General features: G+C 39.5%; 1 protein-coding gene across 1 annotated transcript in view; it reads right to left on the bottom strand.

The window, feature by feature from the left end:
- Positions 1-14125, bottom strand: part of LOC133564224 (partitioning defective 3 homolog B-like) — a 405625-nt gene that overhangs the window by 303064 nt on the left and 88436 nt on the right. The window contains exon 6 of the mRNA XM_061918379.1: positions 2156-2208. Within this exon, the coding sequence (XP_061774363.1) occupies positions 2156-2208 (53 nt within the window). The remainder of the gene's footprint in view (positions 1-2155; positions 2209-14125) is intronic.

Genomic DNA, 14125 nt, shown 5'->3' on the forward strand with positions numbered 1-14125 from the left:
TCACGGTGGCAGAGGGGTTAGTGCGTCTGCCTCACAATACGAAGTTCCTGCAGTCCTGGGTTCAAATCCAGGCTCGGGAACTTTCTGTGTGGAGTTTGCATGTTCTCCCCGTGAATGCGTGGGTTCCCTCCGGGTACTCCGGCTTCCTCCCACTTCCAAAGACATGCACCTGGGGATAGGTTGATTGGCAACACTAAATTGGCCCTAGTGTGTGAATGTGAGTGTGAATGTTGTCTGTCTATCTGTGTTGGCCCTGCGATGAGGTGGCGACTTGTCCAGGGTGTACCCCGCCTTCCGCCCGATTGTAGCTGAGATAGGCGCCAGCGCCCCCCGCGACCCCGAAAGGGAATAAGCGGTAGAAAATGGATGGATGGATGGAATATGACTCCTTTAATGCGCCATATTCTGGTGCGCCTTATCAATCAATCAATCAATCAATGTTTACTTATATAGCCCTAAATCACTAGTGTCTCAAAGGGCTGCACAAACCACTACGACATCCTCGGTAGGCCCACATAAGGGCAAGGAAAACTCACACCCAGTGGGACGTCGGTGACAATGATGACTATGAGAACCTTGGAGAGGAGGAAAGCAATGGATGTCGAGCGGGTCTAACATAATACTGTGAAAGTTCAATCCATAATGGATCCAACACAGTCGCGAGAGTCCAGTCCAAAGCGGATCCAACACACCAGCGAGAGTCCCGTTCACAGCGGAGCCAGCAGGAAACCATCCCAAGCGGAGGCGGATCAGCAGCGCAGAGATGTCCCCAGCCGATACACAGGCAAGCAGTACATGGCCACCGGATCGGACCGGACCCCCTCCACAAGGGACAGTGGGACATAGAAGAAAAAGAAAAGAAACGGCAGATCAACTGGTCTAAAAAGGGAGTCTATTTAAAGGCTAGAGTATACAAATGAGTTTGAAGGTGAGACTTAAATGCTTATACTGAGGTGGCATCTCAAACTGTTACCGGGAGGGCATTCCAGAGTACTGGAGCCCGAACGGAAAACGCTCTATAGCCCGCAGACTTTTTTTGGGCTTTGGGAATCACTAATAAACCGGAGTCCTTTGAAGGCAGATTTCTTGCCGGGACATATGGTACAATACAATCGGCAAGATAGGATGGAGCTAGACCGTGTAGTATTTTATACGTAAGTAGTAAAACCTTAAAGTCACATCTTAAGTGCACAGGAAGCCAGTGCAGGTGAGCCAGTACAGGCGTAATGTGATCAAACTTTCTTGTCCTTGTCAAAAGTCTAGCAGCCGCATTTTGTACCAACTGTAATCTCTTAATGCTAGACATGGGGAGACCCGAAAATAATACGTTACAGTAATCGAGACGAGACGTAACAAACGCACGGATAATGATCTCAGCGTCTTTAGTGGACAAAATGGAGCGAATTTTAGCGATATTACGGAGATGAAAGAAGGCCGTTTTAGTAACACTTTTAATGTGTGCCTCAAAGGAGAGAGTTGGGTCAAAGATAATACCCAGATTCTTTACCGTGTCGCCTTGTTTAATTGTTTGGTTGTCAAATGTTAGAGTTGTATTATTAAATAGAGTTCGGTGTCTAGCAGGACCGATAATCAGCATTTCAATTTTTTTGGCGTTGAGTTGCAAAAAGTTAGCGGACATCCATTGTTTAATTTCATTAAGACACGCCTCCAGCTGACTACAATCCGGCGTGTTGGTCAGCTTTAGGGGCATGTAGAGTTGGGTGTCATCAGCATAACAGTGAAAGCTAACACCGTATTTGCGTATGATGTCACCTAGCGGCAGCATGTAGATGCTGAAGAGTGCAGGGCCAAGGACCGAACCCTGGGGAACTCCACACGTTACCTTAAGATAGTCCGAGGTCACATTGTTATGGGAGACACAAAAATAGACCATTCATCAGCAGTGCACCCTATGGTCCAGAAAATACAATACATATACACGTATACATACACACCGGCCCCCCAGACACTTTTTTTTTTTCTCTGAATGGGGCTACCGAGTCAAAATAATTGCAGTTTTAAATAGTTTTAAATAGCTGTGCTTTGACATGAGCACAATGCATGAAAGGTAAGTGGCCTACTAAGTACGAAGCCGATTCTTTACATTACTTTATGGATTTCACACTCATAGAGACGCAAGCATGCATCAGCTGACCTGGCGTTGAAAGCATGTTTGACCTCAGGTTTCTCAACAGTGGGAGCTGCTGCCTGTCAAGAAAATACACAAAAAGAAACAATTCCAGTTAGTCTCAAATCTGACACACATTAGTCGTGAACACATTTTAAAAACAAAATTGATTGGATTTCCATCCATCCATCCATTTTCTACCGCTTATTCCCTTTCGGGGTCGCGGGGGGCGCTGGCGCCTATCTCAGCTACAATCGGGCGGAAGGCAGGGTACACCCTGGACAAGTCGCCACCTCATCGCAGGGCCAACACAGATAGACAGACAACATTCACACTCACATTCACACACTAGGGCCAATTTAGTGTTGCCAATCAACCTATCCCCAGGTGCATGTCTTTGGAAGTGGGAGGAAGCCGGAGTACCTGGAGGGAACCCACGCATTCACGGGGAGAACATGCAAACTCCACACAGAAAGATCCCGAGCCTGGATTTGAACCCAGGACTGCAGGAACTTCGTATTGTGATTTAGAAAGTAAAATCTCAAGTAATGTACATTTGTCTTTTCTTGTAGGTTCATGCCATGTTTAAAAATGCCTTAAATACTGTATATAGGAAAATATAAGTAAGTGTGACCTCGGAATTTATCTGCTATGAATTTGAGACTGCTTATTAGTCGTAAGTAAAGTGAACCGCACGCACAAAAAACGCTTTACTTACCACTGTAATTACCGGACTACAATACTCTTCATTCAATGACTGTAAATAATGTAAAAAAATATAGTAAAAACACCTTACTTACCACAGTAATTACCGAACTACAATACTCTTCATTCAATGACTGTAAATATTGTAAAAAATAATGTGAAAACACTTTATTTATTACTGTAATTACCGGACTACAATACTCTTCATTCAATGACTGTAAATAATGTAAAAAATATAGTAAAAACACTTTACTTACCACTGTAATTACCGAACTACAATACTCTCCAGTCCATGACTATAAATAATGTAAAAAAATAATGTAAAAACACTTTACTTACCACTATAATTACCGAACTACGATACTCTTCATTCAATGACTATAAATAATGTAAAAAATAATGTGAAAACACTTTACTTACCACTATAATTACCGGACTACAATACTCTTCATTCAATGACTATAAATAATGTAAAAAATAATGTGAAAACACTTTACTTACCACTGTAATTACCGGACTACAATACTCTCCAGTCCATGACTATAAATAATGTAAAAAAATAATGTAAAAACACTTTACTTACCACTGTAATTACCGGACTACAAAAATGTTCATTCAATGACTGTAAATAATGTAAAAAATAATCTAAAAACACTTTACTTACCATTGTAATTACCGGACTACAAAACTTTTTATTCAATGACTATAAATAATGTAAAAAATAATGTGAAAACACTTTACTTACCACTGTAATTACCGGACTACAATACTCTCCAGTCCATGACTATAAATAATGTAAAAAAATAATGTAAAAACACTTTACTTACCACTGTAATTACCGGACTACAAAAATGTTCATTCAATGACTGTAAATAATGTAAAAAATAATCTAAAAACACTTTACTTACCATTGTAATTACCGGACTACAAAACTTTTTATTCAATGACTGTAAAAAATGTAAAAAATTATGTAAAAACACTTTACTTACCACTGTAATTACCGGACTACAATACTCTTCATTCAATGACTGTAAATATTGTAAAAAATAATGTGAAAACACTTTATTTATTACTGTAATTACCGGACTACAATACTCTTCATTCAATGAATGTAAATAATGTAAAAAAATTATGTAAAAACACTTTACTTACCACTGTAATTACCGGACTACAATACTCTTCATTCAATGACTGTAAATATTGTAAAAAATAATGTGAAAACACTTTATTTATTACTGTAATTACCGGACTACAATACTCTTCATTCAATGAATGTAAATAATGTAAAAAAAATTATGTAAAAACACTTTACTTACCACTATAATTACCGGACTACAATACTCTTCATTCAATGACTGTAAATATTGTAAAAAATAATGTGAAAACACTTTACTTATTATTGTAATTACCGGACTACAATAATCTTCATTCAATGACTGTAAATAATGTAAAAAAAACTTTACTTACCACTGTAATTACCGGACTACAATACTCTTCATTCAATGACTGTAAATAATGTAAAAAAATATAGTAAAAACACTTTAATTACCACTGTAATTACCGGACTACAATACTCTTCATTCAACGAATGTAAATAATGTAAAAAAATTATGTAAAAACACTTTACTTACCACAGTAATTACCGGACTACAATACTTTTCATTCAATGACTGTAAATATTGTAAAAAATAATGTGAAAACACTTTATTTATTACTGTAATTACCGGACTACAATACTCTTCATTCAATGACTGTAAATAATGTAAAAAATAATGTAAAAACACTTTACTTACCACTGTAATTACCAAACTACAATACTCTTCATTCAATGACTGTAAATAATGTAAAAAATAATGTAAAAACACTTTACTTACCACTGTAATTACTGAACTAAAATACTACTCATTCAATGACTGTAAATAATGTAAAAACACTTTACTTACCACTGTAATTACTGGACTAAAATACTATTCATTCAATGACTGTAAAAAATGTAAAAAATTATGTAAAAACACTTTACTTACCACTGTAATAACCGGACTAAAATACTACTCATTCAATGACTGTAAATAATGTAAAAAATAATGTAAAAACACTTTACTTACCACTGTAATTACCAAACTACAATACTCTTCATTCAATGACTGTAAATAATGTAAAAAATAATGTAAAAACACTTTACTTACCACAGTAATTACCGAACTACAATACTCTTCATTCAATGACTGTAAATATTGTAAAAAATAATGTGAAAACACTTTATTTATTACTGTAATTACCGGACTACAATACTCTTCATTCAATGACTGTAAATAATATAAAAAATATAGTAAAAACACTTTACTTACCACTGTAATAACCGGACTAAAATACTACTCATTCAATGACTGTAAATAATGTAAAAAATAATGTAAAAACACTTTACTTACCACAGTAATTACTGGACTAAAATACTACTCATTCAATGACTGTAAATAATGTAAAAACACTTTACTTACCACTGTAATAACCGGACTAAAATACTACTCATTCAATGACTGTAAATAATGTAAAAAATAATGTAAAAACACTTTACTTACCACAGTAATTACTGGACTAAAATACTACTCATTCAATGACTGTAAATAATGTAAAAACACTTTACTTACCACTGTAATTACTGGACTAAAATACTATTCATTCAATGACTGTAAATAATGTAAAAACACTTTACTTACCACTGTAATTACCGGACTACAAAACTTTTCATTCAATGACTGTAAAAAATGTAAAAAATCATGTAAAAACACTTTACTGTAATTACCGGACTACAATACTCTTCATTCAATGACTGTAAATAATGTAAAAAATAATGTAAAAACACTTTACTTACCACTGTAATAACCGGACTAAAATACTACTCATTCAATGACTGTAAATAATGTAAAAACACTTTACTTACCACTGTAATTACTGGACTAAAATACTATTCATTCAATGACTGTAAAAAATGTAAAAAATTATGTAAAAACACTTTACTTACCACTGTAATTACCGGACTACAAAACTTTTCATTCAATGACTGTAAAAAATGTAAAAAATAATGTAAAAACACTTTACTGTAATTACCGGACTACAATACTCTTCATTCAGTGACTGTAAATAATGTTAAAGGCCTACTGAAATGAGATTTTCTTATTTAAACGGGGATAGCAGGTCCATTCTATGTGTCATACTTGATCATTTCGCGATATTGCCATATTTTTGCTGAAAGGATTTAGTAGATAACATCGACGATAAAGTTCGCAACTTTTGATCGCTAATAAAAAAAGCCTTGCCTGTACCGGAAGTAGCAGACGATGTGCGTGTGACGTCACGGGTTGTGGAGCTCCTCACATCTGAACATTGTTTACAATCATGGCCACCAGCAGCGAGAGCGATTCGGACCCCATTAATTTGAGCGAGGATGAAAGATTTGTGGATGAGGAAAGTGAGAGTGAAGGACTAGAAAAAAAAAAGACTATACAGTGGGATTATTCAGATGTTATTAGACAAATTTACCAGGATAATTCTGGAAAATCCCTTGACTGCTTATTGTGTTACTAGTGTTTTAGTGAGATTATATGGTCGTACCTGTACAACCTGAAGGTCAGCTCCGCACCTTTCTTCAGCACCAGTCGACAGGTGGTGGCGATGCCCATCTCTGCCCTTCGCAAGGGACCTTCTTCGAAACACTATCTTTCGAAATGATCGCTGCATAATGTTTGTGTGTGTGGTCCAATCCAATCGTGTTCGCTTGACCGCTCTGTTCCATAGTAAAGCTTCACCGTCATCTTTCGGGAATGTAAACAATGAAACACGGACTGTGTTTGTGTTGCTAAAGGCGGCCGCAATACACCGCTTCCCACCTATAGCTTTCTTCTTTGACGTCTCCATTATTCATTGAACGAATTGCAAAAGATTCCGCAACACAGATGTCCAGAATACTGTGGAGTTATGCGTTGAAAACAGACAACTTATAGCTGCGAACGGTGCTGGAACAAAATCTCCTCTACAATGCATGACGTCACGCGCACCCCTCATCATACAGCGACGTTCCAGCAGGATACTTCGGGCCGAAATTTAAAATTCCAATTTAGTAAACTAAAAAGGCCGTATTGGCATGTGTTGCAATGTTAATATTTCATCATTGATATATAAACTATCAGACTGCGTGGTCGCTAGTAGTGGCTTTCAGTAGGCCTTTAAAAAATAATGTAAAAACACTTTACTTACCACTGTAATTACCGGACTACAATACTACAATACATTCAATCAATCAATCAATCAATGTTTATTTATATAGCCCCAAATCACAAATGTCTCAAAGGACTGCACAAATCATTACGACTACAACATCCTCGGAAGAACCCACAAAAGGGCAAGGAAAACTCACACCCAGTGGGCAGGGAGAATTCACATCCAGTGGGACGCCAGTGACAATGCTGACTATGAGAAACCTTGGAGAGGACCTCAGATGTGGGCAACCCCCCCCCTCTAGGGGACCGAAAGCAATGGATGTCGAGCGGGTCTAACATGATACTGTGAAAGTCCAATCCATAGTGGCTCCAACACAGCCGCGAGAGTTCGGTTCAAAGCGGATCCAAGACAACAGCTTGAGTCCCGTCCACAGGAAACCATCTCATTCAATGACTGTAAATAATGTAAAAATAATTTAAAAACAAGAGTATAAAGAAGTCAGTATGTTTCATTACCTTTGTTCATACTACTGTTACTACTTAACTGCCAAAGAACTGTAGACCCCTTAATATTTGTTGCTTCCTATACTGTACATACTTGTATACTATTTGATCTTGGACTGGTACTGTATTTGACTAAAGTACTTCTACTTGTACTGATACTTCTACCATAACTACTGTGACTTATTGTGCAACTTAAAGGCCTACTGAAGCCCATGACCACGCAGTCTGATAGTTTATATATCAATGATGAAATATTAACATTGCAACACATGCCAATACGCCCGGTTTAGTTTACTAAATTGCAATTTTAAATCTCGCGCGGAAGTATCATGCTAAAACGTCGCGGTATGACGTGACGTCACGCATTGTAATGGACATTTTGTTCCAGCACCGTTCGCAGCTATAAGTTGTCTCTTTTCATCGCATAATTCCACAGTATTCTGGACATCTGTGTTGCTGAATCTTTTGCAATTTGTTCAATGAATAATGGAGACGTCAAAGAAGAAAGCTGTAGGTGGGAAGCGGTGTATTGCGGCCGGCTTTAGCAACACAAACACAGCCGGTGTTTCATTGTTCACATTCCCGAAAGATGACGGTAAAGCTTTACTATGGAACAGAGCGGTCAAGCGAACACGGTTGGATTGGACCACAAATACAAAGTACAGTGTATTATGCAGCGCTCATTTCGAAAGATCGTGTTTCAAAGATGGTCCCTTGCGAAGGGCAGAGATGGGCATCGCCACCACCCGTCGACTGGTGCTCAAGAATGGTGCGGGGCCGACTTTCAGGTTGTACAGGTTCGACCATATAATCGCACTAAAACAGTAGTAACACAATAAGCAGATAAGGGATTTTCCAGAATTATCCTAGTAAATGTGTCTAATAACATCTGAATCGCTCCCACTGTATAGTCTTTTTTTTTTCTAGTCCTTCACTCTCACTTTCCTCATCCACAAATCTTTCATCCTTGCTCAAATTAATGGGGAAATCGTCGCTTTCTCGGCCCGAATCGCTCTCGCTGCTGGTGGCCATGATTGTAAACAATGTTCAGATGTGAGGAGCTCCACAACCCGTGACGTCACGCGCACATCGTCTGCTACTTCCGGTGCAGGCAAGGCTTTTTTATTAGCGACCAAAAGTTGCGAACTTTATCGTCGATGTTCTCTACTAAATCCTTTCAGCAAAAATATGGCAATATCGCGAAATGATCAGGTATGACACATAGAATGGACCTGCTATCCCCGTTTAAATAAGAAAATCTCATTTCAGTAGGCCTTTAAAGGCCTATTAAACCCACTACTACCGACCACACAGTCTGATAGTTTATATATCAATGATGAAATATTAACATTGCAACACATGCCGATACAGCCTTTTTAGTTTACTAAATTGCAATTTTAAATTTCCCGGGACTTTTTTCTTGAAAACGTCGCGTAATGATGACGTATAAGCGTGACGCCACGGGCTGTTATGAATATGAGCGCTGCACACATACACAGCTAAAAGTCGTCTGCTTTAACGGCATTATTACACAGTATTTTGGACATCTGTGTTGCTGAATCTTTTGCAATCTGTTCAATTAATATTGGAGAAGCCAAAGTAGAAAGACGGAGTTGGGAAGCTTTAGCCTTTAGCCACACAAACACACGGTGATTCCTTGTTAAAAATTCACGGAGGTGAAACTTTAGTATGGATCACAGCGGACATGGATCCCGACTACATATCAACCAGCAGGTTTCGGTGAGAAAATTGTGGTTAAAAAGTCGCCTCTTACCGGATATCAGCTGAGCCTGTGCCGTCCATACAGCTGCCGTCGACTCCCCTAAGGCACTGTGCGTCAACACCCGGCTGTGGACGTACATTTTCCGACTATCAGGTACTATTAAACTCACTAAAACACTAGCAACACAATAGAAAGATAAGGGATTTCCCAGAATTATCCTAGGTAATGTCTCTAAAAACATATGAATCCGTCTCAATGCAATCATTTTTTTTTTTTCTACTTTTTTTTTTTTTTTTTCATAAATAGACCCCCTTTTTAGACCAGTTGATCTGCCGTTTCTTTTCTTTTTCTTCTATGTCCCACTCTCCCTTGTGGAGGGGGTCCGGTCCGATCCGGTGGCCATGTACTGCTTGCCTGTGTATCAGCTTGGGGACATCTCTGCGCTGCTGATCCGCCTCCGCTTGGGATGGTTTCCTGCTGGCTCCGCTGTGAACGGGACTCTCGCTGCTGTGTTGGATCCGCTTTGGACTGGACTCTCGCGACTGTGTTGGATCCATTGTGGATTGAACTTTCACAGTATTATGTTAGACCCGCTCGACATCCATTGCTTTCCTCCTCTCCAAGGTTCTCATAGTCATCATTGTCACCGACGTCCCACTGGGTGTGAGTTTTCCTTGCCCTTATGTGGGCCTACCGAGGATGTCGTGGTGATCTGTGCAGCCCTTTGAGACACTAGTGATTTAGGGCTATATAAGTAAACATTGATTGATTGATTGATTGATCTAGTCCGTCGAACACGAATCTTTCATCCTCGATCAAAATTAGTGGGGAAATTGTCGTTTTCTCGATCTGAATAGCTGTTTTCTTGGAGGCTCCCAATAAAACCAATGTGAATATATGAGGAGCCCTCAACATGTGACGTCATCGTCCGCGACTTCTGGTAGAGGCAGAGCTTTTCTCCAGTTGCGAACTTTATCGTCGATGTTCTCTACTAAATCCTTTCAGCAAAAATATGGCAATATCGCGAAATGATCAAGTATGACACATAGAATGGACCTGTAATTAATGTACATCAGAGCTATTCAATTTTTTGTATATTTTTGTATTTAGTGCATTAGATTCTGCACCTAGTGTTTGGATCCCACTGTACGCGATATCTGAAGAGCATGGAAAAAAGCATTTCACTGTGGTGTAGTCTGCATGTGACGAATAAAATGTGAACCTTCTTTTACCTTCCAATATAAATTCTTATTATCCCACACTTTACTACCTTTTACACATTATATTTTATTACTTCATTGTTGCGGTTTGTTATTTTTTTTAATTTTCAACTTGATGGCAGTGTTTGGGTAAGAGACTGGAAGTAGAGGGGCAAAGAGCACTCAAACACACTTTTAAGGCTTTTGAGAAGGGAATAGAGCAGCCTCTACTGTCCACCGCCATCATTGTTTCTCTGACCAGTGGCCTCAAGTCTTTAGGCTTGCTTACGCACAAAAACCTGGCTTGCTCCTCTTTTCACGGTAAACATGAGCTCTATCAAGTGTGAAAGAGTGTGGACACTTTGGCGACTTAAGGCAGTATATTAGGGTCTTTATTGTTCCTAATATACGTACAAACCCTGTTTCCATACGAGTTGGGAAATTCTGTGTAAATATGAACGGAATACAATGATTTGCAAATCCTTTTCAACCCATATTCAGTTGAATGCACTACACAGAGAAGCCAGCGGCGTTTCTGGATGTTGTTGATAAATGGCTCTCGCTTTGCATAGTAGAGCTTTAACTTGCACTTACAGATGTATCGACCAACTGTATTTAGTGACAGTGGTTTTCTGAAGTGTTCCTGAGCCCATGTGGTGATATCCTTTAGAGGTTGATGTCGGTTTTTGATATAGTGCCATCTGAGGGATCGAAGGTCACGGTCATTCAATGTTGGTTTCCGGCCATGCCGCTTACGTGGAGTGATTTCTCCAGATTCTCTGAACCTTTTGATGATATTATGGACCGTAGATGTTGAAATCCCTAAATTTCTTGCAATTGCACTTTGAGAAACGTTGTTCTTAAACTGTTTGACTATTTGCTCACGCAGTTGTGGACAAAGGGGTGTACCTCGCCCCATCCTTTCTTGTGAAAGACTGAGCATTTTTTTGGGAAGCTGTTTTTATACCCAATCATGGCACCCACCTGTTCCCAATTAGCCTGCACACTTGTGGGATGTTCCAAATAAGTGTTTGATGAGCATTCCTCAACTTTATCACTATTTATTGCCACCTTTCCCAACTTCTTTGTCACGTTTTGCTGGCGTCAAATTCTAAAGTTAATCCATCCATCCATCCATCCATTTACTTCCGCTTATTCCCTTTTTTTTTGGGGTCGCGGGGGGCGCTGGCGCCTATCTCAGCTACAATCGGGCGGAAAGCGGGGTACACCCTGGACAAGTCGCCACCCCATCGCAGGGCCTCTAAAGTTAATGATTATTTGAAAAAAAAAAAGTTTATCAGTTTGAACATCAAATATGTTGTCTTTGTAGCATTTTCAACTGAATATGGGTTGAAAAGGATTTGCAAATCATTGTATTCCGTTTATATTTACATCGAACACAATTTCCCAACTCATATGGAAACGAAGTTTGTAAATGACATATCATCAGCATGCGACTGTGAATTGTTCCTGTTTGCGGATGACTCGGCCCTGCCGGTATCCGGCAAGGACAAGTCACGGGTGGAAAAAAACCCTCAGTGCTTAACTCCGTAGTAATTGCATTTGGCTTGCTGACAACAAACTTTCCATACACTTAGGTAAAACGGTATCCATCCTATTTGGGTCCCAAATTAACTCAAAGAAAGTCAGTGACTTCACTATAAAAGTGGGTGACATTGTTACCACCAGGAAAAATGAGGTCACTTACCTAGGTTCCATTCTAGAGGCTAATCTTTCCTTTGATAAAATGGCAACCAAGGTAATCAAAAAGGTCAACCAACATAGATTTCTTTACAGAATCTCCTCTCTGGTCAACAAAAGCACCTTGAAGATTGTAGCGGGAACTCTCGTTCAACCCTTTTTCGATTACGCTTGCACCTCCTGGTACCCCAGCACCTCCAAAACCCTCAAATCTAGACTCCAAACATCCCAGAATAAGCTAGTCAGGTTACTTCCCGACCTCCACCCCAGATCACACCTCACTCCTACCCACTTCTCCAAAGTGGGCCGGCTCAGGGTGGAGGACAGAGTAAAACAACTTGCACTGAGCCTGGTCTATAAAATCCGCTACACTTCCCTGATACCGGGGTACATGTCGAACTACTTCCATAACGTAAATGACCGCCATGACCACAACACCAGGGGGAGCACCACACACCACGTTAAACCCAGATTCCGATCTAACAAATGTCTTAACTCATTCTCCTCCTTTACCAAATCAATATGGAATACACTCCCAACAGGTCTTAAAGAAAGTGCATCTCTATCCTCCTTTAAAACCGCACTAAAGGAACACATCCAGGCAACTTCAACCCTTTACTAATACCCTCCTCCATTCACATCCCATCTCCCCGGATTGTAAATAATCAAATGTATATACTTGTTCTTAAGCTTTCTAAGCTCACTATGTTCACTTCTCACTGTAAATATCCTACCAAGTCAGACCTGCACTGTTACAATGTGCATTTCTCTCATGATGCAATTGTTGATGACTGAAGTGCTGATATCCACCAAACTTAAAGGGGAACATTATCACAATTTCAAAAGGGTTAAAAACAATAAAAATCAGTTCCCAGGGGCTTGTATTTTTTTTCAAAATTTTACCGCTCTTGGAATATCCCTAAATAAAGCTTTAAAGTGCCTTATTTTCGACTCTCTGCGAAGACACTGGCCATTTCCCTTTGACGTCACACAGTGCTGCCAATGTAAACAAACAATGGGAATACCACAGCAAGATATAGCGACATTAGCTCGGATTCAAACTCAGATTTCAGCGGCTTAAGCGATTCAACAGATTACGCATGTATTGAAACAGATGGTTGGAGTATGAAAATATTGAATAAGAAACTGAAACTATTGAGCGAATAGCTATTGACGCTATTCATAGCCATAGCATGGCCGAATAGCTGCGTTAGCATCGCCGGTAAAATGTGCGGACCAAACGATCAGGACTTTCGCATCTTTTCACACTGGAGCCACTTAAATCTGTCGATTGGTAAGTGTTTGTTTCGCGTTAAATGTGGGTGGAAGGAAACGTAATATAGTTGCAAATGCATCTACAGGTTATCCATACATCTCTGTTCCATGTCTGCTTTAGCACCACCGGTAAATAGCATGTTAGCATCGATTAGCGTAGCATGTTAGCATCGATTAGCTGGCAGTCAACATCAACAAAACTCACCTTTGTGATTTCGTTGACTATCGTTGCAAATGCATCTGCAGGTTATCCATACATCTCTGTGCCATGTCTGCTTTAGCACCGCCGGTCAAATGTGGAGACACTCTGGCACATTCAATGGGGGTCTGGTGGCAGACACTTTGGCATCTTCGGGCCAGTGGTGCAACTTGAATCCCTCCCTGTTAGTGTTGTTACACCCTCCGACAACACACCGACGAGGCATGATGTCTCCAAGGTTCCAAAAAATAGTCCAAAAAACGGAAAATAACAGAGCTGAGACCCGGTGTTTGTAATGTGTTGAAAATGAAAATGGTGGGTGTGTTACCTCGGTGACATCACATTCTGACGTCATCGCCTCCAGCGCGATAAACAGAAAGGCGTTTAATTCGCCAAAATTCACCCATTTAAAGTTCGGAAATCGGTTAAAAAAATAGATGGTCTTTTTTCTGCACCATCAAGGTATATATTGAC

The sequence above is a fragment of the Nerophis ophidion genome, linkage group LG13 (genome assembly GCF_033978795.1).
Source record: "Nerophis ophidion isolate RoL-2023_Sa linkage group LG13, RoL_Noph_v1.0, whole genome shotgun sequence".
NCBI lineage: Eukaryota > Metazoa > Chordata > Actinopteri > Syngnathiformes > Syngnathidae > Nerophis > Nerophis ophidion.